The sequence below is a fragment of the Melozone crissalis genome, unplaced genomic scaffold (assembly GCF_028551555.1).
Source record: "Melozone crissalis strain CALT ecotype California unplaced genomic scaffold, PUWL_Pcris_2 ptg000005l_1, whole genome shotgun sequence".
NCBI classification, from domain to species: Eukaryota; Metazoa; Chordata; class Aves; order Passeriformes; family Passerellidae; genus Melozone; species Melozone crissalis.
Genome location: NW_026535783.1, coordinates 55,137,317 through 55,164,626, shown reverse-complemented (window position 1 = coordinate 55,164,626; position 27,310 = coordinate 55,137,317). Strand labels below are relative to the sequence as shown.

The window sequence follows — 27,310 nt, the reverse complement described above, 5'->3', positions numbered from 1 at the left end:
TAATAAGTAACCTCTCTGTGTGTTTCATTGTCTTTAATTAAATCAGAAAACAAGGCAGAAAAAGGAAAGGTAGAAATGGGGAAAATGCAAAAGTCTGTATGTTTTCAATAAGGCAAACTGCTCTTCAGACAGCCTTTAGTGAAGACCTCAAAGTTTCTTTAGTTAGTGAAAACTGAAAAAATTTAAATGTTAAAATAGTTGCAAAATTAGATGTTTGGACTCTGAAACTTTTTACACTGATTTTTAGTTTTATAGTCCAGCATGCCCATCAATGAGTGCTGTGCACTTCAGCACTTGGAGTAGGCCTAACTCTACTACAGGGCTTGAGTTGCTATGTAGATGAAAAAGATTTTCTTATTTTTTTTCATGTGGCTAGCACAAGGGGGTAAAAACATAAGTACTTTGAAAGAAAAGTTGGAGGGTCTTAGGAGAAAACTTGACAAAAGGGGAAGATTTTGGAAGAAGCTAGAGAAGACCAGAGAGACAATCAGGATGCAGCAAGACCCAAAAAGAGAAAAATAGAATATTTGTCTTGTCCTTCTGGTGTCTTAATGTAGTCCTTGAAAAATGGTTGCACCAGTAGTGTTCATCCTTGCACACAAACTAATTTAAGGGAGCAAGCCTCCAGGGGCATGTTGAGAAAGGAATCAGTCATCTATAGTTTTATGTTGGCATTCATTATTGTTATCTGGCATTATATGTGTGTATGTATTCCATAAAAACTGGAATATGTCCAGTTCTCTTATCTTTTGTCCAAATATTGGACCAGATTTTTGTTTGGTTGATTGTTCAGTTTTGTTTTATTTTATTTTGGTTTTAGTTGTCTTTTGTTGTTGCTATTTAGTTCTTTTTGCAACCTGGAAATAAAACCAGCTGTTTCATGTTGCTGTTAAAAACATCTAGACGGCATGCTATATAAGATCAGAGTATGTTTGTAAGTAGAGTATTAGTCTCCACTACAGTGGTGAGAGTATTTATGGACTTCAAGGTCTCAAGAGAAAACTGGTGTTTCAGTGGGTGACCAAATTGTATGCTTTGTGGTCTTTACAGGTCAACATACAGAGCCGCAAAATCCCAAGCTGACATAATGAACAACCAAGGGGCTGGTGTTCTCTGTTGCTGGAGATGTGGAAAATATATAGCAAATTCTGTTTTTCTTGCAAAATGTAGTGAGAAAAAAACATCCCAAGTAAGTATAGCTTCTTCTGAGGGAGTTTGTAAGTCCTTCTGGTGCCATTTATTTTAAATGAAGAAGTATTAGACTTAGCCTCACTTTGTACTTAATCTCTCGTATGTAGTAAAGAAGAGACATTTCTGTAGAGAGTAGTGGAGGAAATAATTTTAGTGAAGCCAAGTAGGCAGTGATCACCTTCATGTTCTGCCATATGCAGGCTGGTGCTCATGGACACTTGGCTACTAGCTTATATAGAGCACTACCGTTTCTAATATAAAAATGGGGTTTAGTTTTGATGGTTTTAAAGCAGTCTTTTTTTTTAATATCTCTTAATGGACAACTCTTTGTGTATAAGATGTATTTTAAAGACTGGTTCTAATTTCCGCTCTGGTAGTTAACTGTGTGTAAAATATCCCTACATCAGGGATATTTTGCTCTTCATTTTTTAAATATGGGCCATAGTCTGTGCACAAAAATAGCTCAGAAGATTAGTCTGCCCTGAGCAGGGTTATACCCTGCTCAGTAATTTATATTGTTTTTATTAAAATAAACAGAAGGATTATTACACAAAATAAAACCGTGACAAAGTATTTCCTACTGTTTTATAATGGCAGCTACTAATCCTAAAGAGCTAGGGTCTTTCCAAATGTGCCAAAAAGGCTTACAGCCTCTTGAGTCAAAGTTAAAAAGCAAATAGAAGAGAAGGTGGTGATGTTTTTTATTAATGTGTTAGTAATGCAATAACATTCTTTTGCACACTAGACAGGGGTACAATCAATAGATGTAGAAACAAAGTTAGTTTTTAAGATCATGATAGTATTATCAATAAAACCCATTTTAATCACTCTGCTTACAGAGCTTGAAGTTTTAGAATAATTTTCTCACTTTATATTTGATGGTTCTTTTATGCATGGTTTGAAGTGATTTTTCGGGGGGGAATGTGGAAATTCCAACTCCTTCCATGGAAAAAAAATGTAGTGAAAATAAAAAGATACCTTTATCCAAGTTCCCTATGGTGGAGCTTTTAGTTGTGAGTGGAGATCCACCCATCATTGCACATGGCTGAGGTAGTTTCTCCTCCATTTTTGTAGATAGCAAATTAAAAAGTGTAATTTCATGCTATATCTAAAGAGGTTGGGAGTGAAAGTACTAGGATGTAGAAGACTAATGTTTTCAGCATGTTTTCACAGATGATTTTTAGACCTTCACACAGAGACATAACTGAATAATGAATGAAGAAAAATGCAGAACAAATTTTAAAACAAATGTTGAAGTTAAGAACACAGTCTAAACACTAATAATTAAATGTACATTGAAGTGCAGATGATCTTCACAGATAGGACAAAAAGCCAGCATAGGCATAATAAATGGATCTGTCTTCTGTCAATACTTGGAAAATTTTTTAAAGCTTCTATCTTCTATCTATAGCCCCACTTCTAATTCTCAGCAGAATAAAATTTTTATTTCAATGACTTTAATAATATGGGCATTGACAACTTTCCTTATTCATAAATTTTAGCAGCTGATTTTAAGACTTTCTCACCAGTTTCCTTATAATTTTAGCCATCCCTGTAACACTTATTTAGTTAGGCAGTTGTTTTAATTTTAGTATCAATTAGTGAAATGCTACAGGATTTTAGATTTCTTTTCACTTGATCACATTGCTGTAAAAACTCTAAAGTTGATAAGACTACCTGCTTACTCTGTTAGTTATTCTAAAAAAAAAGAGAAAATGAATTCTACTCATTGCATTTGTGCATTGCTGATCACAGTCTTTATGTAAATTATAACTTATATTTTTCTGTCTTTACTGAAAAATTATGCCAGCTCACAGTGATTCTTAAATCAATTTCCAGATATTCTTGGAAGGCCTGCAACAGCATACTTTCTGTTCTTTTAAACAAAACAAAACCACCTCCAGACGCCTACATTTCCACAGGAGTTTGCCCAATATTTTTAGATTCAGAAATAGATAATTACTGACAATATCTATCTGATTTTTAGCTTAAAGAAGCACATCATATTTGAGATTTTTTATTTCTTAATGTTTACCGGTTTTGGGGAACTGTCTTCTGACTATATTCAAAGAAAAAAAAGCTTACATAAATTTTGAGTAACAGTGTAATTGTTTTATTAACAGATATCACAGCCTTCAGCTGCTGCTCAGAATTCTTGCAATGTATGGCATGTGAGCTTAGAAGCCATTCCAGAGTGGGTGAAATGTGTGATTGAAAAGGTAGTAGATTTTTTTTCTTGCATCTTCATTATTCAGCATGTAAAATAATTAAGGGGGACAAATTTCAAGGACACTATTCTGGCAAGGTCCATGTATGTTACAGAGACCTTGTAACTGAGGGAATTCTTCTCAGGAACATCTATCATTACCATTTACCATTACCTTTTTTTTCCTCTCTTAAATATTGTTTCATTTTGTTTCGCTTTTTAATATATGCAGAACTGCTACAAGTGATAAATTCTGTTTCCTACTCTTTAACAGATGAATGTATTTATGGCTGTCCAAATAACTGTCATGGGCCTCTCTGCATGTTTGTCAATGCTTAATATTATATTTATTACCTGGGCTTTGGGGTTTTCTTTGTTTTGAGCATCATATCTTGATGTATAGGTTGACAGGGACAACAGGAAGCATGTTTTCCCATAAAAGTGGAGTCCAGATTTGTTAAGAGAGCAGTTTTTGGAATATGATGTGTTTTATACTTAATATGCTCTTATATGTCATATGAATATGAAGTAGATACTTTTCTGCAAATTCAAAGGTCTGATGACAAGCCAGTGTCACTGCTTTTGAGTTTTAGCTGCCCATTTGTAAATTACAAACCATCTCATAAATTTCTTGTTGTACTGACTGCTTCAGTTGCTATTTTCTCTAAGTTGTTGATGATCTAGAAGTTAATGTTGTGGCATAGATACCAATAAGCAGAAGCAGTGGGTTTTTTTGCCTCACTGATTTTCTTTTATGAATCTTTGATTTTGATAAGTAAATTTTATTTGCATTCCTTAGACTTCAGTGTAAAATTTTGCTGTATTTTAAGTAATTTCTGCCCTAAGCAAGCCTATACTGAAAATAATGCACAAAGAGAAAAAAATTGTTATGACTGTAGAACTAAGCATACAGAAATTTAGAAAACCTTAATCTTCCTTCTTTGTATTTCTCTATGTGGGATTTTTCTGTTAAACATTAATTAAACTTTTTAAAATTAGTGATATCCTCTACTTCAATGAATTAAACATTGTTGTGTTATAATAGTTATGTTCACAAACACTAATCTTAGAGGTATGTTTGAAAATTACAGTTCATGAGTTGAGTTATAGTATGAGTCACTTTACAATATCGCCTAACCATGAATCTTTAATAATAAGGCAGTTTTTTAGAGGTTTTTTTGCCTCTTAAATTATTTCAGTATAATTGAATTCAATATTGATAGTAGTATTATTCTTTTCACTTTTAGCTTTTAAATTATTATTTTGCACCTTTAGCTTTTGCATTTGAAAACCTGGAGGGTCAAACTGGGGACCGAGGAAGTGTAAAACCCATTGAATGCTTGGCACATTTGCTTAAGGATGCAGAGGAGCAATTCTCCTCTGGTGAAAAAGGCAGACAATGCAATTCTCTGTGTACACCTTTGACATCTTTGTGTTCACTGTGTCACTTAATATCCTTGGAACTCTTGCCTCATTCACTTTGTCTCCTCTGGCAAGATCCTGTGTTTTTATGGGTAAGTGTGGGGGAATGCAGGGTGTTAAACAATTCTGACTTACCTCCAGATCCTCCTGAGCTCTGAATAATTTTGTGATCATGTGTTATTTTCTCCTGTATGACTCCTGAATCAAAGGCTAAATCATTCTGCATAAGTGCAAAGTCTATTTGCAGGCTGTAAAAACCCACTGCTTCCCAGCCGGTTCTTTTTTGCCATCTGTCCCTGTTCTTAACCAATCTTCTTGGATTTCATGTACGTATTAGTATAGTTAATCTTCAATAATTATAAATATGTAGCTAATGCTGCTAGTGACCTTTATTGACCTGGATTTTCTGTTACCCATCACTTATTGCTCGTTTTGGTTTCTTTTTCTAACCATTTCCATTTTCCCTCCTTATGCAGTCCATCACTAAATCTATGTACCCTCAGCTCCCTTTCAGATCTTGCCGATTTTCCCCCTACCACCTCCTCCACTAGTAGGCTGTTACTTCTTTTACTGAGTCAGTGCTTCCACACTCCATTGCCAAACTCATGCTAAATCAGTCCCAGGCTCCTTGGTACTACACCTCATCTCCCAGTCTCTGTGCACATGGGGCATGGAGGTGTCCTTTTTCCTCCTGTGTCTTGCATGTCCATTTTTTGCAGGCTTCTGGCCTTCTGTGAATCATTTTGTCTCTCCATTTGAAGATTGGATGCTATTCCATCCCAAAAAGACCCAATAAAGTCACAAGAAAGTGCTTTTCTCTTAATTTTAATGTCTAGCCCCTGTCATCTGTGGAAATGGGAAATGGACTGTGGGAGACTTAAGAGTAAATCTCTGAAGAAGCTTAACTCTTCTTTGGGAATGGCCTGTGTACACATCGGTCAGTCTTATTAAACTGAGAGCCATTGTGAATGTTTGCAGAATTCTCAAGAATTTGAAAGCCTGTGATTATGTGTAAACTATTCTTTTTGAAAATAACTTTTTCCACACAAGTTGCTGGAGTTTTTTTCTGAAACTGCTAAATTGGTCTTTCTGACATTTTCTGTACTTTTGAATGGGACAAGGATCAGTTGTGGACATAGCTGTCCAAATCACCTTGAAGGGCATTTGCAACTGAAAGCAATGCTTAAACTAGAAATGTTGTGCACCTTCTGTATTCATAGTTGTTTAGACTCTCAAGTCAGTTAAATGTGTCTGGAGTTGATAATGTTGTTTCTCATCTGGGCTTTGATCCTAAAAACACTTGCATAACTTTAGTCCTCAACAGTACTGCTGACAAATGAATATAATTGCTGAAAATACTAATAGTTGTCTAAATATATAGGAGGACTAATAGTTGTATTAATATGTAGGCATTTATAGATTTTTGATATGTATTTCCTTTTGAAGAAATGCCTTCGGGGTTGAAAAGAATTCATAAAACTATAAATAATGAAAATAACTGTCTCCCTATATTTAGAGTATTAAGGATTTGTCATGGTTTCTGGACAGAGATTATGTTGTAAAGCTACAAACACCAAAATACAAACACCATTTTAAGCTTTTGCGGGTTAATCTAAGTGAAAAGCTATATTCTTTTTGTAAGAAATCTTCTTCCACCGTACTTAGTATGTAAGAAATGTATAAGTGCTCAGAACACTCAGCTGAGAAGCTGTGCTTGCCAATTCCAGATTAATTTGGGAAATTGATTTTACTACTTTAAAGATCTAATGTTTTCATTAGTATTGCAGCATTATTCTATCTGTGGACAAATTCTAAACATATTTCAAAGCTTTTACATTTTACAATGTGTTTTGTAGTTTTCTTAGAATTTGTTATCCCTGCAGCAAGCCAAGCTTTGACCAGAACATTATTTATGGTGAATTTGCTTTCTGCTGTGAAGTATCTTTTATTCTATTTGAAAAACAAGAAGAAAATGCTCTTACTAAAGGAGAAAATAACTTCAGTAATTATTTCTTACTCATTTATTTTCAGTGAACATGTTGTGTGTTTTATTTTTTTCTCTTTTTGTCAATAGGCACAGTGGACAATTGGAAAACTGCACTGTCCATTCTGTGAGGCCTGCTTAGGTGGCTTTAACTTTGTTTGCAACAAAGAATGTTCCTGTGGACAGTTAGTAAACATACATTTCTTCAAAACTTGGACTGAGGATCAGCCACCTTTCTCTGTTGAATTGTCAGAATCATCAGAGAAACATTTGCTTCTCAAAATTCAGTCAGGTTTTAACAAGGATACCTGCCATGAAGTGGTAACTGCAACTTTGGAAATCATAAATCAAGGGCTTTCATACACAGCTGGAAGTAATAATGGCACTGGAAGATTAATAGAAGCACTTTGTCTAGAAGTAAGAGCTCCCAGATATGAGATAGAAAGTAAAAAACTTCCCTTAAAGACATTAAATCAAAAAAGAAATCTCCCTTCTTCTTATCCTATAAAAGATTCATGCACTGTAAAACCTTTTCACAGACCATGTAGCTTGCATTTAAATATCAGAGAAAGACTTGTTTTGTCACCTGTGTTATATGAAACTTGCGGCGTGGGACCACTCTATCATGGCCCAAGTGAAAATGCACCTGCTTATGTACAAGGGAGCTTGCAATTAGAGGCCAGTAGAAAAGGTGGTAGTTCTTTTCAGGATCTGTATAGTTCCAGGGCTGAGATACTACAAAAACAATTTCAAGTTACTTCTGTTACTACATTACTACACAGAGACACTGAAAGTGAGTGTGACTTTGAAGTTACTGGACAATCTTCTGGTACTGTCATTGCTGATGGGTCACCATTTGTGATGAATCTTTCCTCGCCTACAAGGGCTGTCAAAGACAAACAGTACATCACACCTGGTGGTCTTGTGCAGCCTATGAGTATCTCCTTCAACCAAAAGCTGAGTAAAAGAGAAAGAGACAAGTCAAAAAGCCTGAGGAGAAAACAAAGGCGAGAACAATGTCTACTGAAGCAAGTAAGTGTTTAAAATTAATTATGCTACTTTTTTGGTATAGTTTGACTTGCTTTTCGAAATAATTCAGATTTTTTTTTTCATGTTGTCTTTTAATACTGGCTTAATGTGGAACTGTCTACAGTTCCTACCTGACCTGCAGTCAGGTATCAGGCAAGCAAAGATGTGTGAACCCTTCCTATATGTAGTTTTTTTCTAAGTCTGTCATATCAGCTTTTCTTTCTGGGCAAAATCAAAACATGATGGGTTTTCACTGGCCTTCTTATTGTTTTGTGATGTCATATTAATTTGAAGTGGGAAAAAACACAGAGAAATTTAATCTGTGGGATTAAAGAAAAACTAAAAATTTGAATCTTCTAAATGAGGAACCTTACCATGACAGAATTTTCTAACTTTAAGTTAATGGTGTTTTGAGTTAACTTTATAGTTAAGTATGTTTTAAATGCCTTCATTATTTATTGTATATTATTATTATTATCATCATCATCATCATCATCATCATCATCATCATCATTCCATAAAAAATATTTTGCTATGAGTAAAGAGTTGATTACTGTTATTTAAAATATTAGTCCTTAATAGGACTAATATTTTAAGTAACAGTAATAATATTTGCAGATAAATATTTTATCTGCAAATCTTACCCAAACTGTTACATATTCTTATCAATTGGACAGTAATGGTTTCCTTTTTTAAGGCATATAAAGCAGAACAGAATTAAAGGTGATAGGCAGTCACAATTTTTGGTGGAAGGCTGGGAAGGAAAGCCAGTCATGAAATGACTAACACAGTTTTGGTTTCCTCTCAAATTTAGTAGAATGACTAATGATAAATATGCCTTTATAAGAAAATTTCTCATCATAAATTTCCTGCAAAAACCTGTGTGGTAAGCAAGAGCAACCTTACTAACTAATCAGAGAAGTAGTATCTACTCAAGCAATTATTCCTCCTTTGGGAAGCTTTGTCATTGTGAATTCAAGATTTAAGAGAGATACTTAGAGGGTGTCTCTCTCAATTAGATATGAGAACCAGCTTGAAAACGTAATGGGTCTTGGAAATATTATGAGTCTTTTCAGTATGGTGTGCATATATTCTTTCTTCTTTAGGAAGGCTTTTTGTTTTGCTTTAAGACTTAAACTGCTATTGAGACCTTTTGAAAATTTGTTCTCGTAAAACGCATCTATTAAGCTGAGAATGTGGATGTCTTAATATTGAATACTTGTTTTCTAATAAGCCTAAAAAGATTCTTAGCTGTCCAGGTCCTTAAAATGGCTTTAAAAATTCCAGATCTTATTGTTTTGGTCAGTGAAATTATGATCCACAAGCACAATGTACATTTTTCAATTTTATCATGTCATCTACAGTGTCTCCAGACACTTTAATCTTTAGATGTTACTTTCAAGAATAAGACATCGTACAGATTTTCTGAATTTTTGATAGCTAAGGAAGAAAGATACTTTCAGAATTTTTCTTGTTAAGAAATGCTTAACCTATTCCAACATTATTTTAGTTACATTTGTTAAGATCTGATTATTGGAGAGATGCGTCTAGCCAAATTAAGGTGCAAACGAGACCAAATGCGGAAGGCAATAGTATGAACTTCATCTAACAGTAAGTGGGAGGTACAGAGAGATAGAAAGAAATAGAAGAAGAGAGGAGAGGAGTGAAAAAGAGTGAGAGAGACAGATTAAGTAAAAAGGTATCACCAACCGTGGTTCCAGACATCATCCCACTGGTCCTCTTCTGGTCTTCTCAGTAGTGAGGGTCCAAGGTCACTCAAAACTTCTCCCCGTTTGTACATTTTAGTTAACAAAGGAATCACTGCTCATTGCATACACATTTTTGCCATTTTCTTGGTTAAATGATCTGCTTGTTTCCAATGCTGAGTGGTCCCATGCTCAGTTTTCCTCTTCTTTTGAGTCAGTGGGCCATGGCCTCTTCCTTCTGAGCTGAGCCCAGTCAGAGCTGACTGTCAGGGCAGTTGCTGAGCTGGCTTTTCTTACACCACCCTGTGGCTCAAACACTGGGTTCCAGGGCCTCTTCCTCAGTTCATGGGTTGTCTGTGGGGGTGACAGAGATAGAGGGCCCTACAAGAAAATACAGAAACAGCAGAAGCAAGAACACAAGTAATCATACCATGTACAATAGCTGTGCAAATCATTAATAATACAAGTCCAATTCCACTTACTAACCCAATCCTGATTAGGCACTGCCCCTACCAGTGATACACAAGGATCTGAGTGTTGTTTAATTGGTAGTGGATGTGATGGATTCTGCAATACTGTGTCTGTTGGATGTAGGCCAACTTTAGCTATAGAATTACAGAGAGCATCTTGATTTTTAAGTCCCATAGGCCAGTATCCCAAATAGATACATACATTATGTGTTAAGATGGGTCAGTTAGCCTGCTCTGAAGTAGATTTTCAGGTCACTTAGTACAGCTGATTACACAGTTGCACACTGGGAATAAGTCTGAATGGATTTGTTGAAAAAGCGTGCTTACATACTTCAAAATTTTTTAACTAAACACTTCAAAGTGTACTCTTTCAACAATATCCACTATAGTTGAAAGAATTTTATAGGCAATGTTCCTGTCCAGCTGAGTAATTCTATGTTGGGGTTTTTTGGGTTTGGTTGAGGTTTTTTTGGGTTGGGGTTTTTTGGGGTTTTTGTTTTCTTTGAGGTTTGGTTGGGGTTTTTGGGTTTTTATTTTCTTTAATTTTGATTTCAGGGTGCAAATGGCCCTCGTTGCTGCCAGAGTAAATTGCACCCACAACTGAGAAGCGCATGTGGTGCAGAATGCACTAGAGTAACTATATTGATTAGCATAAATAAAATAAATTAGGTGAAGTTAAAATACTCTGTTAGGACACACTGTAAAAAGTCAGTGTACATCAGACATCTTCAACAGGGAATATAAATCTCTGATTTGATTTGGAATGTCTCATGATTGATAACATATTTTGTTCCAAAACTGGTCACAAGTAAAGTTGCTTAAGATCTGGTAAACAGCCTTTTTGTGTTATACCCATGCCCCTTTTTTGGTCCATGGCTGTCTGTCCTTCTGGTCTAAAAAAGAAATGTTCCATTTCACATGGAACATTTGTTTTGTTAGGATTATTCAGCTCACTCATTAATATCTCTGAAAAATGTAGCCAAATTATCCTAAATCTAAAGCCTTTTGAGGCAGAACTGGTTAATATGTATTTGTATGATTCCATATATACATAAATTCTTATGCCAACTCCCAGGCTAAATTTGATTTAGACAAAATTATACATTTATGAGACAAAAGTAAAAGGTCTTCCCACACCATTTTTTTTCCAGTAAAAGATAAAATAAGCTTGGCAAAACATCAAACTAACAACACATAAAATGGTTTGACTAATACATGGTCTCCCAACAGGTTCACTCACAATGAAAACACAAATCACAAACATTAATAAGTTGATACTACAAGCAATTATGGTGGCAATTAAAAGCTTCACTGGTTTCATGCAGCTCGGTCTCATATGTTGGCAGGTTCCTATAAAAAGAAAAGTGAAAATTCAGCCTACTACAGACAGATTATTGGGAGGATGAAAAATCCATCCAGTGTTGATTCAGAGGTCCTGTGTCTACCAGGGAGGATAAAGGCCCTAAAGGAAAAGTCATTATTGTATCTTCTTAGCTGGCTTCTGCGAACTTTCTCATGTAAATCCACTGATTCACCCTCTCTGAGCTGGTTCTTTTGATCTTCAGTGTGGGCAGGGAATGCTAGCACTCCTAGGAGAAGAAAGCAACACAAACTTCCTGGCAGATTACCCCTTAGAATTTTAACTTCTGTTTCATGAAGTGTTTGGTGCACTCCTCTTGTTTCTTCCTTCATCTTTTCATGGGGCATTCCTCTAATTTATTTCGCATCTGGAGGAAATAAGACTGCTTGCAAAATTTCGGGAAGTGTTGAATTTGTGAATTAGGGAGTGCTTTAATGGCTTAGCCCAGATTTCTTTTAGGGTTAAGATTAGCAGACTTCAGTTTCTCATCCAGGAGCCATGAATTAACCTTATTTTGGCAGATAACACTGGCTCTGTTTACTCCAATGATTTTACCTCTTTGCCATCCTGAAAGTATACCCAGATTTCCAGTATCCTAATAAATTAATATTAATGGATTTCAGTCTTGCCTGATGTATGACCAGGTTTTGATATCTTAGTAGATACATAAGGCACCATTTCAGTAGCTCTTTGCTGATCCTGGCAGTCATTTGGGGTTTCAATTTTAATTAAGTATCAACACGCTACTGCCTTGTCATCAGATGTCAATGTTAATGTTAATGTTACATTTTGCTCTTTTGCAGAACCACAGACTCATGCACTGTCTCCCAGCTCCTCCCAACTGAACAAAATAATGTCGAGTTACAAGATCATGTTTCAGAGTATGTTAGAGGTTCTGCATCCTGCAGTTATTCCCCTAAGATTCTCCCTCTTTCTCATTCATATTCTAAAGTTCTGCCTGAAGCATTTGGGCATCATCATGCTTGACAGCTAGCAATTCCCCTACTTGCATTCTTTTTTCATTTTCCTTATTTAACTGAAAGTGCTATTCTTCCACCAAATCTCATAAGGATACGGTTATTTCATCTTCCTATTTTTGAATAATCAATAGCTCATTATGAGGAACCAATAGGTTAATTTTCTTGCGTAAACCCACCTGTCATGTAGGAGGGAAACTAACAAATTTTTCAAGGAAGAATACAAAAATACTTTTTTTGCACTGACTACCCTGGACAGCCATTTTTTCAAAAGTTCCCACAGAAAAAAACATGTAACCTTCCTCAGAGGAAAGCTGTGGCAAAGTTTCCAAGTGTTCCCAGGGAAGGAACCACACAACCCCCCCTAGAGGGAACTGTACTATTGTCAAAGACAATTCAGATCACAGTATCCTGCCAACTATTACAAAATAATGTTAAGATCCCATTATTTGAGAAAAGCCTCTGCCCAAATTAAGGTGCAAACGAGACCAAATGCTGAAGGCAATAATATGAACTTCATCTAACAGTAAGTGGGAGGTACAGAGAGATAGAAAGAAATAGAAGAAGAGAGGAGAGGAGTGAAAAAGAGTGAGAGAGACAGATTAAGTAAAAAGGTATCACCAACCGTGGTTCCAGACATCATCCCACTGGTCCTCTTCTGATCTTCTCAGTAGTGAGGGTCCAAGGTCACTCAAAACTTCTCCCCATTTGTACATTTTAGCTAACAAAGGAATCACTGCTCATTGCATACACATTTTTGCCATTTTCTTGGTTAAATGATCTGCTTGTTTCCAATGCTGAGTGGTCCCATGCTCAGTTTTCCTCTTCTTTTGAGTCAGTGGGCCATGGCCTCTTCCTTCTGAGCTGAGCCCAGTCAGAGTTGACTGTCAGTGCAGTTGCTGAGCTGGCTTTCCTTGTGGATGCTTTGTGTTCATTATCAGTGTTCCCCCAGCTTGTTTACCTCTTCCTAGTCTGAGATAATCAGACAATATTACCATCTTTATCTCTAGTTCCTGCCATGTGACTTAACTTACTGTCCAAATTTCCAGGAAGTCACAAACGCATATCCAACAGTGGCAGGGTGAGTGGCAGGGGTCAGGGTGGTAACCAATGAACAGTTGCCTCGTGGTGTTGGTTTGCCAGAATGAGCAAAGTCCTTTGGTGATCTTGACAGCATTTGAGGCAATCTTGATCTTTAAGTCTCTTACAATATTATATAGAAAATTATATACAGTTTGTAATGTTAGTTCTCATCAGTAAGCATAGTTTACAAAATACAAAATTTTCAAAATTAGTGTGTAAATGAAGTGATTGCTTTCAAGTAGTAGCTTTCAGAAGAAGATACTTTGGTTTGAGTTGATTGTTTTATCCTTGGTGAGAGGTTGCAGTCATGGCATGGAATGTTTAAATGTGTCTACTTCTTAGAGTGTGTCAAGCTGCGCATGTGGCTAGTGCAGCTGTGTTTCCCAGTGCTGAGGTATCTTCCCAGGAGAATGTTATTCTAGAAAGTCACATCCTCTGTACAGCCTGACATGTCGTAATGGTCCTCTGCCCCACACTCCATTTCATGGCTGCTTGCTTCATGTCAATCTGCTATCCTTTTTTTTGCAAGTTTTACTTTTCATCTTTTTTGGGGTTTTCTGGTGTTTCTGCAATCCTCCTTGTAAAAATGTGGATTTTGTCACTCTGATACTTCCAATGGAAAGCTGATCTGTGATACTTTGTAACCATGATTTCTAACACACCCTGTGTGTTCAAGCAATCCGTAAAACTTCACGAAGGAAAAACCATAAACCTCTGGTTGGATGGAGTGAAAGAGTTTTAATAAATGGCAGTGAGAAGTACATAATTTAAGTACTTTTTTAAGAATTACTTTAATGCAGTCGAACCCTGATGTGAGGTAAATATTTTCAAAGATGTAACAAAAGCACTGAGCATATCACTTTTATCTTTAATTTTCTGGAGAGCAGTCTAAGATAACAAATCTGTTCAGACTTTGGAATTTCTTTGTAAATGCAAGGGCTGCTTTATTTTGTAATAAGATAAGTATCTGTCAAAGGTTTTCTTCTATCTTGCAGAAAAGCAAAGTGCAGCCATAAACATTATGTGGCAGCAGAATGCACTCTGTTATTAAATTGAACACAGGAACGTTCTGTGAGCTCCTGGCCTGCACTTCTTCCAGAGGCTTGCAGTAATACGGGTTCTGAGGCATAGGAGCAGGACTGAACTAGCTAGCTAACAGTAGAGGGACCCAAGCTTCCTCTCTCTGTTCCTGCAAAGGATGGCTCTTCATGCCTGTGCAGGGGATGCTTGCATTTTTAATGTGTGTGTGCACATCTGTGTTCATGGGGGATTTTTAGACTTCTGTTAGGATATGATTATATATGGTTAGAACGTGTTAATTATGTAAATTGTTATGGTATGATAATAGCTGCTTAAGTCTAGGAGTTGCCAGTATTAGTAATGATTCTTGTTATGGTTGCTGTAGCTAAGCAGATGAAGTACTTCTATGAATTCCATTTTGTGTGTATCTTATACGTTTACATTGTTTGCTAATGAGGAAGCTTGTATTAGTTTTCAGGAAGATCTCAGAAAAATATGATTTGTGATTTCTCCAGATACATTGCATTTTTTCTCAAAATCATTTTACATAGAGCTCTGTAATCAGCTTCAAAACTGCAGTATCCTCTTGGAAGGGATCCTAATTTGTAGGGGGAAATACTTGCAGTCTTGCTACTTTTCTTAATGACACTTCACTGGTTCTTTTGTGTCTTTTTGAAAACATCAGTGTTTTATCAGACAAAGATAGCTAGCGGTCAGTTTCCAAAAAGTCGGTTTGCTTTTCATGCTCCCAGTGATAATCTAAACTCTGGACAAATAGGTGGGTGAGATATAGTGTCGTTTATCCACACTGTCAGGTGTTGTTATCTTGCCCTACAACCTTGAGTTTTCAAGTTCATGCTGATACCTTCTAGCATTTGAGAGCCTTGTAGTGAAAGTGCTAGACTTTCAAGGTTTAGCTTGTGACCAAAGTTATTCATCTATGTAAGTCTCTTGTTAATGAGCACAATAGTTTACAGTTCTTTTTCTTGCACAGTCATGTTTTTATTGCAACTGTAAATCTTTCATGTGTCTAGTTACGCATTTATGTACTTGGATTTCGTTCACTCTTTCTGTGATGATGCTCATAACAAGATTTATTCTCAGACTGCATATGGATCTCTCAGCTGGCTGCTGTGGGGGCTAAAAGCATACATGGAACAACTGCTGTTACTTGTTGTATCACAAAAAGATTTAAAAAGTAAAACAAATTAACTTCAGACATCTGGTCAATTAGAGAAATTGCTGTCACAGCTAAACAAAGTAAAGCTAAGCAGCCAGCAGGGCAAGGGGAGTCAGCCACAGCAAGTGTGTCTAGCCTCAGCCATGATGCCTTTCAAGGTCAGTGCTGAGCTAGTGGTTGTTCTTACAGCAGCAATACTGCATTACAGGGCTATGTGGGTACATGAAGTAATGTCTTTTTTAACTTCCTGAATAAAGGAGGCAATAAATTTCAGGCGTGGGTTGCTGCTGAGCCAAAGTTTCTCTTTGCTTTTGCTCTGGTTGTAACTATTGTTGCTACATGACCTTGGTTATTAGCACATTCATTCTGTCACTGATTAGAACTGGATTAAGAAGAAGGTATTAGGGATGATGGATTCATGCCCAAATGCACGGCATACCTTTGTAAAACTGCAGTTGTAGTGTGTATGGAAGTTGTATCTGAGTAAAATAGCATGTAACAGCTACTGTTTTCTGACGTGCACCTGAATCTCCTATCTCAAGCATTTAAATGTCAAGGTTTTAGAGTTTTAATTACTTTTAGCTGCAGTCTTTTTATGCCATTATTTGTGATTACAGCTTTTAAGGATATTTTCTGACCTGACTTCTTCTACTCTTTGACATGTCTTCTACACAGCTTGGGGTTAATAATGACAAGTGGAATAGATAGTTTTGCAAATTTGCAGGAGAAACCTTTGCTTGCATTTGGTTATGAGTTGTGTTGTAAGCAACACTTGTGTTGGGAAGGAGAGAAAATTGCTCAGGATGCTACTGGATAGAAACAATATATCAGGATTATCTGTATGTATTTTTGTATATTTTATGATCGTCTTGAAGCTAGATTATTTAGACTAGAATATAGTGTAGATGCACTGTCATAGTAGCTGTAGTGAAGGCCAAAATAGCTGGCTGTGCTGTGAATTTATTCCTTAATTTAAATTAAATACAGGTTTATTAAGCTGCTTGTCTATAAAACGCTTTTAGGATATATAGAATGATCCCAGCAGAGTGGAAGTCAAGAACTGTTATGCATTATGTGCCCATTTTACACAAGACAGAGAGGATCATCTGCTACTTGCTGGGCCAGGCCAGCACTGGTGTTCAGAATGCTAAGATACAATAGTATTCACTGATATATTTGTGCTTTTCTTGCATCCTTAGTAATCTGTAGTTTTTCTGAAAAGAGACACAGAAAGTCTGCAAATGCAGCCACCTCTGCCTTAAGTAATAATATACTCATAGTGCTACAACCCAAAGCATCAATGGCTGGGATAATGTCCCATGCCACAAATAAGGTCCTAATCCATCCTCACAGGCACTGTATCTTGCTGAATGAAAACAACAAAAGAAAGAAATAGCCCACTGAAATTAATTACATATTTTATTGCTGTCTGTAAAAAAAAAAAAAAAAAAAAAACAACCAAAAAACCAGTGTGTTTTTTCAATAGATGATCACAGAATCTTTGCTGCTGTTCCAAGGCCCTAATTATTGCTATTCCAAGAAAATACTGATGATCAGCCTAGAACCATAGAAGTACTGTACGCTTTTTTCTTTTATGAACTGTAAGGTCTAGAATCTATTATTTTAGTTTCTCTAGAAGCTTACAAACAACTTAGATCATAAGAATTTATGAAATTTGCAGTCTCTCACCTGAGAAAGATAATGACCTGTTCACAGAGGTAGGTTGCAGTATTGTGCAGTTAGGTGAATCCTATAATTTCAGCAGGAATTCTTATTACATAGATAGAGTGAAGAGCACAATAAATTACAGTTACATAAGATGCTTTGTGGCAGATGAAAATCAAAGTTCAATAATGCTAGGAACAATAATACAAGAGTGCTTTCATATCATGATTTTTACTGTGTATAACCAGAAGAACAACATCAAATACACAGTAAGAAAAGAATTTTACAAAAAAAAACCCCAAATTTTGTGCTCCTAGTTCTTCCTTTCTATGAATTGCTACTGACTCATTCTCAGTGACTAAGAGTTTGAGTAGGTTTTCTGATTAGTTTTCAGGGTATTAAACTCTCTGAATACATATAACTGAAGTAAATTTAAGGTGGCTTGTATGGACATTCAAGTGCAGGGCTTGGTTGTCCAATTTTTTTTAAAATTTTTTTAAAGAAAAAAATTCCTAAGATCTGAGAGAATTAAAGCTCACTACTATTTCACAGAATCAGAATTATAGGATGGTTTGGATCAGAAGGGATCTTAAAAATAATCTCATTTTCACCCCTCTGCCCCTCTGTCTTCCTTCCAGTAGACCATGTTGCTCAAATCACATCCAGCTTGGCTCTGAACACTTCTGGGGATAAGGAAACCACAGCCATTTCTTCATGCTTTATAGCAGTCAATGTGTCTATGAGTGTTATTAATCCACAACATCTCATTAACTTTAATGGTATTCAACTCCAAAGCATTTTTTTTTTCATCATCATCTCCTATGGGAGAAAATAATGCTATCTAAAAATATTTTTTTTCTTTACATTTCTTTCATTATGCAGGCAATCAGTGAGTAAAAGTCATTGTACACATCCAAAAGACATCATGCTAATAAAACAGATCAGATTTCATACCAACTGTTTCTGCAGTTGATAAGTAATCAGTGATTCTAGTAGGAAATGGCAAAGTTAAAGTAATAAATTAGTGAAGGTAATATATAGTACTGCAAAATACTGAAGAGGTATTTTATGGTAACAGCATTTCAGAATTAAGGAAATAATTCAGAAGTAAGGAAAGATAGCACCTACTTTTACAGCTAAAGAAGCTGGCAGTCTTTCGGGCATGAGAATGTCTTTGTAACGTCCAAAAAACAAGTTTGTGCCAAAAATTTAGATAAAACAAAAGTTTCCTATGCTATGATGTAACACCCTTATGTCTGTAAAGCTGTGATGTCATTTTCTAAAGCTAGATGTTGCCAAGATTTTATTTGAAACACTGCTTTTTCTGATATCACGTGATCATCTAATGCTTTATATAAACACCTAAATTATAATGATTTGTGATTTGCCAATGTTCTATATCAACACCTAAATTATAATGATTACACATCAGAAGGGAATGATGTCCTTTATAGATGATTTAGCTAAACATGCTTCACATTTACTACAATTTAGAATTATGGGGGATAGAATGTATGGGGGTTTGTTTCTCTTTTAATTTGCATTCAAGAGTATATGTGCTTTATGTGAGAATGCTAGAAATTTGTCACTTCCCTTTATTAGTATTTGTAATCCAGTTTCTATTTTACCCTTCATTTGAGCATTAGGAGATAGGATGCATTGTTTCTAAAGGGTAGAGGTTGGAGTATGAGCAAGAAAACATTTGCACATATTGAAAATGAGGAAAGTAAATGTCCTGATTCATTAAAGATCTTACCTTTTTGAAAATGCTACCAGTCTGAAGAAACTTATTCATTGGATGAGGTTTTCTCCCTATAGTCTTTATAAAAACAATCTTAAACTTTGACAAAATGTTAATCAAATCCAAATATTTGTAGGTCAAAAAGTTGAAGATGTCTTATTTTCATATCATGTATATCTCATTTTCTTCTGTCTAGAGTGTGAGGAGAGATTGCAGTACTTAGACTAATCAGTCTTGTATGATTAGTAGAATTATGTGCAATCAAATAAATATTTGACATTATGAACACTCAACTAAATCAATAATTTGATGCTTCTCTCTAATGTAATGGCATTATTTCTTTCATTTGTATTTTGTTCAATAGCTTTTAAAAGCTATTTTGAGTTTTGCTTTGGATTTAGACTTTTTGCTAAAGTGCACTGCTAATACAGATTTTGAAACAAATTGAAAATAATTAGCTAGCAACTTGGGAACTAAAATGGGATTTTACCTACGGGAAACTGAGAGGAAGCAACTGGTGAAGAGAGATGATTTTCACTTTCTTCCATAAATGCAAAAATTTTAAATGATGTTTTGGTAAAAGATGTATAGAAATTGGTGAAATGACTAACCAAAAAAAATTTCTCAAACAAAAACAAACACGCACACACACACACACACACACACACGCACACAAACACACCAAAAATGTGTAAGAAACAAGAATTTTAGGGACTATTTTAAAAGTCAAATTTGAAAATCAAAAGTAGGTGTAATCAAGAAAATATCTCAGTTTCCATTTTCAGATTAAAATTAGTATGTCTCAGGAAGAGGAGAGCTAGAATTATAGTGCAACTCTGAAATGCTCTTTACTAGAAAAAAAGAACTCCATCTGTCTGCTTATCCCACTGTTTTTCTTGTCATACTAGTTTTGAAACCAAGCAATTTACAGATTAAGAAAATAAGTAATGGAAATTATTTAATTATTAAGAAACAGAGGAAATAACTCATTAAAACATCAAAAAGGTCGCACATGGTGAAGGAACTAAAATACATTAAATAATGAAAGCAACCAGGCAATGTGGAATGTTACATTGAGTAGGCTCCCTGAATTGGAAAGAATAGATGACTCTGACTCTGCTCCAATTGGTTGTAGCAAAATGTTTGTTAAAAAACCAACAAACATATATGAATAGCATGAAACATTACACTTTTGATTCTTGGAAGGTAAAAACTGTGTGCCAGTCATTTTTCTGTAAAAAAACTATAAACTGTGGGCTGATCATTTGTATGGAAAAAAATTTACAATCTTCCTTTTTGTGTGTTTCCACAATGTTTTCTGACCTCTTTTTTCATTCTAGCTACAATTTATCATTTGGTAAGTTTTATTCAGATAACTGCTAATATTTTGGAAATTTTAGGAGATTCAATTTACATGGTAGACTCCTAAATGCTCTATGTAAAATGCTGTACAGGAGCTTTGTAATAGGGAAAGATACAAGTCATAAGGCAAAAATCTGTAGACACCAAGCCCCAGTGCAGCAGACTAGTCAGCACTGGCACATCCAGAAGGAACGTGTCCTCCTGCATGGGACCTGCTCTTCTTCAGTTAGATTAATTTGCTTTTATTCCTCTACTCTGATGCATATCAAATATGTGATATGTTTAGAAGAAGTTTAGAGAACTTCTTGTTTGTTTTATTGACAGTATTGGAAAATAGGATTCTAGAATAGCAAAGAGAAAAAGACAGCGTTGCATGTGGGCAATTGCATATGGTTTTTATAATTTGCATTTTTCCAGAAAAACCCATTTAGCAGGTTTGGTGTTCCATATCACTTTCTACAGGACAGACTAGGCTGTAGAAAAATAATGGGAAGAGATTTTTTAAGGGTAGACATGAACACACCTGGTAATTCCTCTTGGCTGCATAATGACATGGCTTGTGTTATTGAGTAGTCCTTTTGAGGTGGGTCCAAAATCCAGACTGAATTGATTGTGTCAATTATGTTATGATAAAGAGGAGTACTGTTTTTGGTGTATTGGCAAACTGAATTTTGGGTTTATGCATTAGAAAAATTGCTGAACAGAAAGAATTCTGATAGATAATCAATTCTCTTCATCGGGGAACCTCTAAACTGAAAGGCAGAACATTTTTGCAGTTGCTGTGACAATATGCTGCTCTTTCCATCTGCAGCACAGCACAACAGACTGATCTGGTTTCTAAAAGCTGTTTTATGAGGATATAAATAATGTATTAGAATCACTACTAGATTAATCTTTCTGGATTGAAATCTGTTAATCTATAGAATCCCCATTTAGAACGGTATTAACCACCATGGGAATGTGTGTGTTTTGGATTCCTTTTGTTCTGAAAGTAACCCAATTCCCTTTACCTTAAGTATGAATGTAACATTGATTAGTGCATGGAAACTGTTAATTAGAATGTGTGCACAGTACTGAATTTTTGGGATAAATGTGGAAAGCACAGTATGTGACCCAACACAGTGGGGACAGAATGTTTTGAGGATGTCGTTGGCTTAACTTGAGCCACTATTAGTATAATATAATCTTACTTTATAATGGAAAGATGCAGTAGAATTTAGTTGCTCAGCCATAGTGCTAAGATGTGCTCCCAGTTGTTCTCTGTTTTTTCTCTAGATTGAACTAATGTAAAACCTGTTAGGGGCAGCAGCAGTGAACATCTTATTGTCTCTAGCACAACATTATATGATTCTCTCTTTCTCTTTATCTATACCACTATTTCATCAGTTACATCTACAGAAATACGTTGTTCCCTTGCTTCTCTTGTCAATTCTTGACAGATTTCATTTGGCATTTTGAATCTCAATATATCCAGTGATCTGATTAAATGAGATTCACAGTATCTGTTTATCTGTCCTAAGTTTCTCTGCCTAATATTCTACCTGTGTTCTTGGCAGCAGTTTGCCTTTCTTGTCCTTCCATATGCTGTACATGACACCATATCAAAAGACTTCAGACCACTGCAGCTGCTTTTTTGAATTCTCATGTGTTTTCTCAGCACTTTGTCTTCAATTTCTTATTTGAACTTTAAAATACCTTGGGGTATTTTTCCACTTGTCTTCCATAAATCTTTTGTCATTTTTCAAATATGGTTGTGCATGTGCTGTGGGAACAGACTTGCTGTACTTTTGTATGCAGTGTGCTTTTTATTATCATTTATCGTACATAGCATTCAATTGTTCAAATAATTCTTCCGGAAAAACAGGCCGAAAATGGGATTTTGCGCATAATGGAAGAAAATTCTTATACCTCAAAATGGATACCATAAGAAACTTTGTCAGTATTTTCCAACCATATACATGGTGTATGGAATGTGAACTGTTGCATTTTAGTGCCATAGTTATAGAAACTCTGCAGCAAAACCCCTCAGCTAGTGAACTATGACCCAAATGTCGCTCACATCATTGTCTGCTCTCCTTTTTGTCCCATTCTAGTTTGTAAGCAGTCCTTTATGTATGGAGAGGGAAAAGACCTGGCACAGGCAGAGCTGATTGGAAGTTCATTGGCAGACTGTACCTCTAGAATCCAAGGGTGAGACTACTTAGCCTAAGAAATAAATTCAGGTTTTTTTCTTTCGCTGTCTCCTGTCTCTTTCTTTAGCTCTCCTGCTATGATACATGGAACTGCAGCTGAAGGTAGAGGAACAACAAAAGGTAGTGGAGCTTGAGTGCAAATGCATGTACCTTCCCTGCTTCTACTGTGCTTTGTTGTGAAGCTAGACTATAAAAAAATAAAAGGGGAATGGGGTGAAAGAGAGCAAACTCACTGGAGGCTATGACTACTTGCACCAGTGAAATCTAAGTAGAAAACAGGGTGGTGCCCATCAATTTGCACTTATGTTGAAGCTGAAGAAATAGACCAGAAACCTTTGGGTGTATATGGAACACAGGATGGAGAGTGTCTTTTTTTTCATTTAGCTCTATCTTTTTACTTTTAAAGAAAGAAGTTAAGACATACTAGTAAAAACCAAAGTGAAACCATTCCAGAGTTGTACAAGAACTTCGCCTATTTTTTCACCTGATCTAGGGAATTTTTCTAAGGACAGAACCCCCCTAATTTAGTGTAGAATATTTATGTTTATAAAATTTTTGTGGTTAGTGTCAAATTCATTCAGAAACAGAACAGTGCTTTGTTTAAATTTTGTTCCACCAAAAATCTGTGCTTAAGTACAAACGTCTTATCAATGCCAGTAGCTCATCTTTACTGATTTGGAGCCTGTTGGTGTAAGATGCATCTTCCATGACACATTGTTGTGGAAGCTCACTAAGAGTTCAAAGTCCCTGTTACTTTACAGAGTAGTCCTTTTGACAACTTGCTAACCAAGCTAGATTTTTGGCACAAGAAAGAATAAAAGGTATGATATTGTATTATGCTGCATCATGTTCCATTCTATGGGGCTCCTACTAGTGATTTTTTTAGACTGTCAGAACAACATGAAGCTGTCAGAATGGTGGACGGGCACAGGGTGTTTGTGACTGAACCAGAAATTTCCAGGAATTATGCTTTGTTTTTGTCAAGCATGAACATCAATGAAAGGTATATGACTCACTGTCCTGCTGATACGCTAGTGCAATTTAGTTTTATGAATTATATTCTGGGAAACTTGCACAGTTCTTTGTTCAAAATACCAACACAATCAGAAGCACATGGCAGAGCCGAAACACACCAGTATCTGATGGCTTTTTTAGTTTAAATGATAGTGTGAGTAGGCAACGTAGGTGGTGGTTTCAAGTTAAAGTGGATGAAAAGGAACCCACATACAATTCCGGCCGGAACTGGCTGCTTCTCTTGTCTCATCTGACCCATGTTGTCTGGGTTCAGAGAGGAAAAAACCTAAAATTAAATATTTCTCTATTGCTTCTTCTGCCACATCAGATCCTGTTTGGTTTACTAGTTTGCTGCAGCCAGCATAATACTATAGCTGGAATGGTGTGATTGGAGGTAAACAAATGCTAGCTGGTAGATCAGCTAAGCTAGAACATGAAAATATGGCTTATACTTTTGATTTTTGCTACTAATTTGTTCCATAGTCTAACAATCTTGATAGGAAATGTTCTTGTGTTAAAGTCTTGGTTGTTTGTAGTCATACTATTTCCTATCAGCTAATCATCTTCACTTGCTGGATGTTTCTTATGATGGCTATAAAAATGTAATTATTCTCAGTGGAAGTGTGTGAGACATTATCCAGAACTGATTTACTGTGAACAGAATTAAGTTGAGGGCTAGAGTGTTACCATTGTGTATTGAAACCCTTTATAATGTGAATATGAAAGTGATCCAGCTTCTGTCTCTCTAAATTTTGAAGGTGGACTTTTGTATCTGCTTTTGAGATTTTTCTAACTTCACGTATTTAATGTATTTAACAGTCTATGCTTAAATCATATGGCATATACCATGATACATTGCTTTGCTGCATGGTCAGGAAGTTTGTATTTTGCCTCTATAGCATTTCTATACTGCTGTGGAAATATTAGGGATTACTGGGTGGGGGTAGTGTTGGGAAGGACTACTTTTTCTGCAACAGACTCTAAAATATTATTTCAAAATTTAAAAAACTATGAAAGTAAATTTCCTCCTATGTTATATAAGAAAACTTAAAATATCTGGGAGGTGGTGAGCAGGGATGGGGGGAGAGCTGGGATAGGGAGAACCAGTCTTGTGCAAAACTTGTGTTGTTTCCAGTTTAATTAAGATCAGTTTAAGCACTTGCACACTACCATTTATGAAGGTAATTTATAAAAGATATTAATACAGGTATTTATTTTTTCATTTACAAAAGGACACATCTGAACCCCCAGTTCCAGCTGTGTGTTCCCCTTCTGTAATGAAAAGTATTTAACAGTTAACACTTTAGAGAGCACTTCTTAGGCACTAAGAACAGCCTGCTCATCTAGTCATGCAATTGCCCTCTTTCCACACGGCACTGAGGTTATTTTTGGGTTTAAAAATGGGTATGGTAACACAGCAAAAGTGCAATACAAATCATGTATCTGGTGAATCCAGTGTTTCCTAAGATACTGAAATAGAGGGCATAAATTTTAATTTATACTTAATGATGCAAGAGCAATGAAAAGGAGCATCCTACCTAGCAGTTGTGCCTGGGTGACCTTCATGCTGATAGTGTTGGGTAACCAAAGTCTGAACCGTAAGACTGAACTTAGTCCTCAGTTTATTCTAGGAAAGACAGTTTTTCACTCTTGTTTTTGGCTCCTTGCTTTGTACTAAATTTGGTTTGAGTGGACATGATTGTACATCATAAGCATATTAACTATAGAACTAAAGAATTAACTACTCTCTACAAGCATTTTTAAAACTGAATTGAAATTACAGAACTGACTGTATTTTTAACATTTGATAGCAGAAAAATTGCCCAGCCATTTTTCAGAGAACTTCAAGGCTTGAAGAGTCAGTTGCATTTTAATTTTATCTCTGTAGAAAATTTTTAGTGTCATATCAGAATTTTGGAAAATTAAAAATATTCTCTGAAAAAGACAGTATGTTCTGGAAATCATAGAATCAGAATGGTTTGGTTTAGAAAAGACCTTAAAAGCCATCTGTTTCCCTGCCATTGGCAGGGCACTTTCCATTAGACCAGGTTGCTCAGAACCCTATCCAACTTGGCCTTGAACACTTCCAGGGATGGGTCAGCTACAGCTTTTCTGGGCAACCTGTGCTAGTGCCTCACTTCCCCACAGTAAACAATTTCTGCCAAATATCTGATTTAAATCGACCCTCTTTTGTTTTATAGCCATTCCTCCTCATCCTGTCGCAGTATGCTCTTGTAAAAATTCTCTCCCCATCTTTCTTGTAGGCCCCCTCAGGTTCTGGAAGGTGCCATGAGGTCTCCCTGGAGCCTTCTTATCTCCAGGCTGAACAACTCCAGCTTTCTGAGACTCTCCTCAAAGGAGAGGTGCTCCAGCCCTCTGATCAACTTAGTGGCTCTGCTCTGAAGACCACTAGTTAGTTCAGTGAGATTACAGCTGGAGAAAGTTTTCAGAGACTGGTGTGAGACCAATGACATGCTGTGGTGAGGCTGGAAGACCAGGGTATGCCAATTTAAATTTTAGTTTGAACTGATGCAAAACTAAGCATGCCACGTTTTCCAGGCAGTATTTTCTTTGAGACTGTTGAGTACAGTGTAGGTACTTCATCGAAGCACTAGGAATCCTGGGGTATTTCAAGAGATGAAAATGATGAAAAGCCCAAACATTGATTGAATGATCATCTTACCCAATTGAAAGAATTTTCATTTGTATATATGTATGTATATAGGTATATCCCTGGTGCAAACCACAAACCATCTCCAGTCTTGGAGATTGTAATTTTATGTAGTATTTTTCTCAGATGCAGGAATGATACTACATTGATTTTGGTAATATGGAGCAGTCTGAATTATTAATTTAGTTTCATTTAACAGGTAAAATAGTTTTTAATTGATTATGCTATAAATTACAATATATGCTTTCACTGAGCTGTTATCTGTATTTGAAAGTTTTAAATGAATATCTAATTTAGATATTCATAAATCAGGATGCTCAAAACCAGTATAATCAAAACATAAAAATAAATATTATCAGAAGTGTTTAAAAGGCTCTGATTCAGGCAATAGATTTTAAGTTCCAAGAGATTAATTGTTTGCTGGGTTACTGTTGCAAATATCTTTGGAATAAGCAATTTTATTTAAAGCTTTAATTGGCAAATAACCTTTGTCAATTGGGTAAAACAAATTCACACTTAACTGTCTAGGAGCACAGACAGTAGCTCCCTATAAGGATAGTTTCTGATGGTAACATACATTTGTTCTACTGTACTGAAAACTGAAGTTTAAACAGCTATATTCAAACTTGGAGAGCCTGTGTTCTGTAAAGAGTTTTCTTGGATTTTTATGCCATGTAAAAATTGTTGTAATTTTTAACTGAAATGAGTCATAGTTCTTCTAAGAATCTTGTTAACCTTTCAATTCTTGAAAGAATCGCAACTCTAGAACAAGGAACTATATCAGGTAGCCATATGACGATTTTTTCTATGTCTACAGCTACACATTTTATAAAATAATATTTGAGATTATTTTTTCCATTATAAAGTAACTTTTTCCGTTATAAAATATTTTTCTATTATAGAGTAACTTCGTTTGATACAAGTAGAGAGCTAAATTATGGTATTTGCTCTATAAATGAGTGTAGAGAAAAAAATGAGATGCTATCATCTGTTTGATATTAGTGTGTATACATTTTAAACTTCTGCAAGATTGTCCT

General features: G+C 35.8%; 1 protein-coding gene across 4 annotated transcripts in view; it reads left to right on the top strand.

Moving 5' to 3' along the window:
* RNF180 (ring finger protein 180) overlaps positions 1 to 27,310 on the top strand; it is a 68,109-nt gene that overhangs the window by 3,904 nt on the left and 36,895 nt on the right. For 3 of the 4 annotated variants that reach the window (XM_054288321.1, XM_054288304.1, XM_054288298.1), the window contains exons 1-3: positions 1,028 to 1,189; positions 3,315 to 3,410; positions 6,894 to 7,835. In XM_054288321.1, the coding sequence (XP_054144296.1) occupies positions 1,031 to 1,189; positions 3,315 to 3,410; positions 6,894 to 7,835 (1,197 nt within the window). In that variant the 5' untranslated portion in view covers positions 1,028 to 1,030. Of the gene's footprint in view, positions 1 to 1,027; positions 1,190 to 3,314; positions 3,411 to 6,893; positions 7,836 to 27,310 lie in introns of those variants that run through there. The other variant, XM_054288313.1, reaches the window with a different exon arrangement.